Raw genomic sequence first — 6,061 nt, forward strand, 5'->3', positions numbered from 1 at the left:
TAGATAATATCTACACGCGTAAGCGCAGGCTAAATAAGGAAGGCGCGCTAGTTAGTATCTAAAGGGTAAGCTAATTTAACCCTTTAGATATACAACACTCTAATTAGCTATACTACCTACTAACTATAAGCGCAACTATAACAACAAAAGATCTACCTACACCTAGGGGGTATGTTGCAGGAGGGATATTAACTAGATCACAGAGCATCTTAATCCTAATTAATCCTAATTAATCCTAATTAATCCTAGTTAATACCCCTGTATAACCCACTATCTAATTAACTACTAGCTTACTACTAAGTGCCTAACAAAAAGCAGGAGCTCTAGTAAGGAAGGTTTACTAATTATTCACCTTCTAGTAAGGGTAGCTAAAGCTCTATATATATGAGTCCGATCGTAGTAGATACAATCTAATAATCCATCTCCCAAATCATTCCTAACCTTAGTAATCCAAAATTCAACAGGATCTAATATTACTTTACAACAATTATACCTAATATTAGAACTAATTTATATCCTATTTAGCTACGTATTATCTATTAACTACTATCTATTACTATTATTCTTGTTACTATTTATTATTATATCCTATTTAGAACTATCCTAGAACCTGTAAGGTTCCTAGGATACTACCCCTAGGAAACCTCTTTATTCTATATCTATCTCTCTATTAGAACCTAGTTTAGACTCTATATTAGCTAAGATAGCACCTAGACTACCTTTCTTAGCTAGCTTCTAGATAACTAGTGTAGCAGGTGCAGGAATAGGTGCAGGAGTAGGTAGGGGAGCTAGAACTAATTTAGACGCTTTCTTATTAAGCACCTTTATCTTAGCCTATACTATAAAGGTTGCCTCCTAATTTAGTGCTGTTTCCTCTTTAAGTTTATTAATAGCCCTTATTAAGCCCCTAACTACTAAGACTATCTTATAAATACTATTCTAAAGCTAATATAAATTAGATATAGCAGTATAATATATAGCTATAAGGATCTTAGTAGCTTCTATGCCCTTAGTCTAAGTATTAGTAATAGTAACGCACTTAGTAAGGTTTTAGGTAGCTTCTTAAATAGTAGCCTTAAACTATTTAATATCCTTCTAATAAGTAACTATAGTATCCTTATCCTTATCCCCTTTAGTAGGGTTTGCTACTAGGCTATAGTACTTATCTAGAGCACCCCTAAGGGCAGAGTACTCTAGGCTAATAAAAGAAGGAATCTACTAGAATTAGTAAAGGAACCCTATTAGACTTAGATACTTACTAGATTGCAATACTTATTCTAGGAGATATAGTACTAGCACTTTTTAGAATTCTTTAACTTAAAATTAAAATTATTAAACTTGCCCCTAGCTAGAGCCCTAACTACCCTTATATAGAGAGCGTAATAAGTAATAGGGAGGACTCCTAGTAGTACTAGTACTAGCATAGCTAAAGGTTCTAATTTAGATTAGCAACTACTTAATTATATAGATTAAATACTTACTAGATTTTAGATAGATTAGGTTAAATAATTAAAAAATTAGGGATATAGGAATAAGAAAGTTAGTAGGTAGAGGGCTAGTTATAGGTAGGCTAAGGATAGGGGTCTGTGCCCTAGGAATAAGAAGTAAAGGTAAAGGCAGAGGTAAAGGTAGATTTATTTAGCAAGAGCTTTTCTTTAATAAGGGATCTAAACCTAATCTTAAGGATAGGGACTATCCTTTCTCTATAGGAGGGGGTAGTGTAATAATAAGGTAGAATTACCTACCTATTATTCTATACTAAGTTAGGCCTAATAAAGGCCTAACTTACTTATATATATAGAGAACAGCTTACCTATAGTTAGGATAGGCATATTCTTCTTATCCTTTTGTACAAGACCTATAGGTGTAGGAATCTTATCCTTTTCTATATAGACGCGCACTCCTATATGCCTTTAAGTCGTATAGGATACCTTTTAGATGCCCTACCTACCTAAGTCGTTACAGTATCTTATACTAGGTCTACTAGTAAGTAGTTACTAGGAGTTGCTAATAGGAAGCTAGCCTTTATTAGAGTTATATGTTTTAATATACTACTTAGCTAGTAAATATTCTATTAGGTTAGGTAGATTAATTTAAGTGTATGATATTATAGTACAGGATAGAGGTTTAGTAGTAGATATTAAGAATAGGTATTAATTAAATATTAAGTAAATAATACTATATATATTAATTCTAATAGGTATTTATACTACCTATAATTATATAATCTACCTAGCTTAGGCCACTCTAGACTATGCTTAGGTTAGTAGGGCTAGTAGGGCCCTATGTCCTAATAGTATTTATTTATTTAATATTTAATTAATACCTATTATCCTAATATACTACTAAATCTGTATCCTGTACTATATCGTCTTATACTAAACCTAATATTAAAATAATACAAACGATCCTTTATTATAGCAGAGGGTAGTATACTAATAGGGTAGACTTATTTCCCTATTATTATACACTAAGTTAACCCTAATAACTACCTAACTATAGCCTAACTTGCACATGTATATAGAGAGTAGCTTATCTATATTATAATAGGTATATTCTTCTTATCCTTTTGTATAAGACCTAGAGGTGTAGGAATCTTATCCTTTTCTATATATACGCGCACTCCTATATGCCCTTAAGTTATATTAGATACCTTTTGGATGCCCTACCTACCTGCGTCGTTATGATAGGTAGAGACTAATACTACTACTAAGGACACACGCTACACACCTATATAAACGCGTAGAGGGCTTACCTCTCCTTTAATATACTATATGCTATTAGTAACGCTTATTGTTTTCTACCTTAAGGCTAGTCTATAATAGTACTAATATATTTAACACTATTATTTACTCTACCTTAAGGACCTCTATTATCATCTTTGAAGTCTTACTATTGGCGTGAGTTAATCACCATGCTCCCACACTATTGACATGCAGGAGTATAGCCAGCTCAGGGAGGTAAGGCTTTAGAACCTTGTTTACAGTCCCACTTTTGATCCAGTCATCCTCCCACGCTGGCCGGTACAACGCTTTCACATATTCCCAATACTCAGGATAATAGCCAGCCATCTCCCAGTCTAATACCGCGACTACTTTGGTGCCTTGAACCAGGATATTCCTTGGGGAAAAGTCACCGTGTGTCATCACAATCTCGTGGTCTTTCAAGCTGCAAACCATGTCGCAGACAGTGCTTACCCAACCACTCGATAAGGTATTTTCGAGCGCTGTGACGATGCCCTCGTTGAAGGCAGCCTCGTCGTTGTAAGGGCCATACGCACCAAGATCCTCCTCAAATATTGGATCTTCGCAAGCTGTTCCATCTATAGATCCTATGAACGAGCCTTTTAGATGGCGAAGCTCTGAGAACATTTCGCGTAATTGATCGATAACGCGCTCTTTGTCTTCAGGGGTATACTTGTCCCAAACATCCTTCAGGCAGTCACCCTGAATGAACTCCATCACAATCCGCGTATGGCCTGTGATAGGATCGATATATGTGTTCCAGACTTCAGGCACCGGGATATTCGTTTTCGAACGGACCAATTTCATGGCGGCCGCTTCAGCTGATCGGACAGAGTCGCCAGTTTTGACAATAGTTGTTGAATCGACCTTGTAGACAGGAACAAACTCTCCAAATCTCGACGCTTGAGCAAGCTCATCTTCAGTAATGACTCTCCCATGTCTTCCTTTAGGCGGCATCTACGGAATGTAAGAATCTTGAGAAGACCTATAGTAATAAAAGACTACCTGGGATGCGTACCTACCTTTTGGGAAATCAGATGGCTGAACGTAGGCAGTAAATGCGATTGCTTCTTAACATGGAGTAAAGTTGTTTATCTCAATAAGCCGAGTTGTCGCTTCGTTGAAAAAGTGCCGTAGCTAGTCCCTAAAGGGTGCAGAGATGGGGAAAGAACAAACTTCAGCAGCCGACCCTAAATTTACTATCGGTTCAGCTCCCCACCCAGAGGTCCGTGCGTTGCTAGTAAGCTCGTAGGCATCAAGAGCGTTAGGCCATAATACAACAACTCGTGCTATTCTTTCACAACAGCTTGATGTAGACACTGGTACGATCATGCACGCTTATACTGCTTGTCATATTTGCACTCGTGTTTTTCATTGTCTGAGCTATTCCCAGTCTGAGCGTGAAGCTGATCGTGTAGGTGCGCGAACACCTTCACTACGGTAAAAAATTGTTTACTGTAGAATGGTACGCTAGGGGTTTACTATATAGGTGTAAACTAACCTTATGTATACCTATAAATAGGTTTAAAGTAGTAGTTTACTTTTATAGTAGGGGTTTAAATTAAGTATAAAAAGTAGTTTTATTTCTATTATACACTATAATACCTAACTAAGACTAAAAGGGGTAGAAAAGATTAGCTTCACGCTATACGCACATGTAACATAATAATGAGTCATGATATTTTTACTAATAGGTGGTGGTGGTGATAGAGGTGGTGGAGGTGGTGGAGGTGGTGGAGGTGGTGATAGAGGTGGTGATAGAGGTGGTAGTAGAGGTGGTGGTAGAGGTGGTAATGAAGATTAAAGAAAGGAGGGGTAAAATACTTAGATAGTTAGTAGGAAACTAGTAGATTAATAGAAGTAGAAGTAAAAGTGGAATACATGGTATAGTAAACCCTATTTAGGTTTACTTCTTCTACCTAAACCACTTCTTAGTCTACTTTAGATAAATATGGCTACTGTAAACAGGTTTTGTACCGTAGTGACAGTGTACACACGCTGCTCTAGCAAGACCTCTCATGAGGACTAGGCTCGATACGGCGGCGGTATGTCGCAGTCGTCCCCACTGCAATAAGCCCCTTACGTTCCAAGTCCTCAAGTACCTCGCAAGTCCATCTCTGGCATCTTTGGAGGTTGGGTTTTTGCGCTGATGCTTTCAGCTTGTTGATGTCCTTGTCTTCTATCCTCCCAACAAGCTCTTTCGAAGCTATACCTAGACTGTTTACTCTTTTATTGGCTTGGATTATGAGCGAGTAACCTGTTCCCTGTGTTGGCCCTCCAGTTACATGATACCAAGTGCATCGATCGGATCCGGTCGGGGCTACAAGGAGCATCCAATGAAGAGGGTCATTGCCACGTCGCTGTCCGAATGCAACGTAAATGTCGAAGATTTGGCTTGGCATATTGATATCAAAACTGTTTTGCCTTGATCGGACGTAAGCCAGATGCGAGTTGGGTGTGATTTACGTCTTCACAACGGCGTGATAGACAAGGACGCTTGGCTCTAGTCAGGCGTATTTAAAAGAGGGTGCTGTGATAGATAGATAGGAGTGCTGGAATTCTCTTTGTTCGATCGAACTCTTCATAGGAGAGCGGCGAAGCCTTTATAAGGTGTAGAGACTTGATCAGCCTGTCTACCAACCATGGCAAAAGCCCGGGGTGCAAAGCCGACTTCAATTTTAGCACATTTCGATGCCGTTTCGGCTGAAGAAATATCAGAAGTCTGCTCACGCTTGATTGATTAGACTCACGCGCGCAATTGTTTGAGACTTTCTCCGTATCAGACGAATGCACCAGCGTGGCGCAGCCGGCGCCAAAGCCCACACTACACATGAAACTAGGGAACTAGAAAGAACATGGACCTGTCATTTACCCCGAGTAGCTCCCACCTGCATATAAGTGAACATAGATCATTGAAATGTGCATTGAATTACCTATCAAAGTGACCACGCCCAAAACTCACCAAAATGACGGCAGGGCCGGAATTAATAGAGTGAGATGAGGGTCCACTTTAGAGCCGCTTCGTTTGCACGGCATTGATTCAGTGGAGTTGAAAGGATCTTCATAGGATTGTAAAGTGGTCGGACACAGTAGCTGTGCCGCAGCGCGACGCTGTTCTTCTGTGAAACTCATTAGTATAAAAATTCTGAACGAAGCTATGATAGCAGATAAGCAAAGCTGTAAGATATTTACCTTAATCATCAATCAATCGTTAATACAATTCAATCAACTTTTGTGTTATATGTTGTCGGTCTATCATCAAAGATGGTAAGAATGTAAAGCGTAGCGTGACTACAAATTCTTTACTCATGAAGACG

General features: G+C 38.7%; 1 protein-coding gene across 1 annotated transcript; it reads right to left on the reverse strand.

Annotated features, from left to right (window-relative positions):
• Positions 1–2,787: 2,787 nt before the first annotated feature.
• IAQ61_005619 (uncharacterized protein) lies at positions 2,788–3,901 on the reverse strand. Its single transcript, XM_003839944.2, has 2 exons — positions 3,767–3,901; positions 2,788–3,701 (listed from the first exon to the last, which is right to left on the reverse strand). Exon 2 carries the CDS (start codon positions 3,699–3,701, stop codon positions 2,910–2,912), a length of 792 nt encoding a protein of 263 aa, XP_003839992.1. The 5' UTR covers positions 3,767–3,901; the 3' UTR covers positions 2,788–2,909.
• Between the last annotated feature and the right edge of the window lie 2,160 nt (positions 3,902–6,061).

Source organism: Plenodomus lingam (assembly GCF_022343315.1).
Source record: "Plenodomus lingam strain CAN1 chromosome Unknown contig_22, whole genome shotgun sequence".
In the NCBI taxonomy this organism is placed as follows: Eukaryota; Fungi; Ascomycota; class Dothideomycetes; order Pleosporales; family Leptosphaeriaceae; genus Plenodomus; species Plenodomus lingam.

Excerpts from the sequence above, each read along its gene's own strand:
- IAQ61_005619 (XM_003839944.2), bottom strand. The coding sequence starts at position 3,701 with ATGCCGCCTAAAGGAAGACATGGGAGAGTCATTACTGAAGATGAGCTT.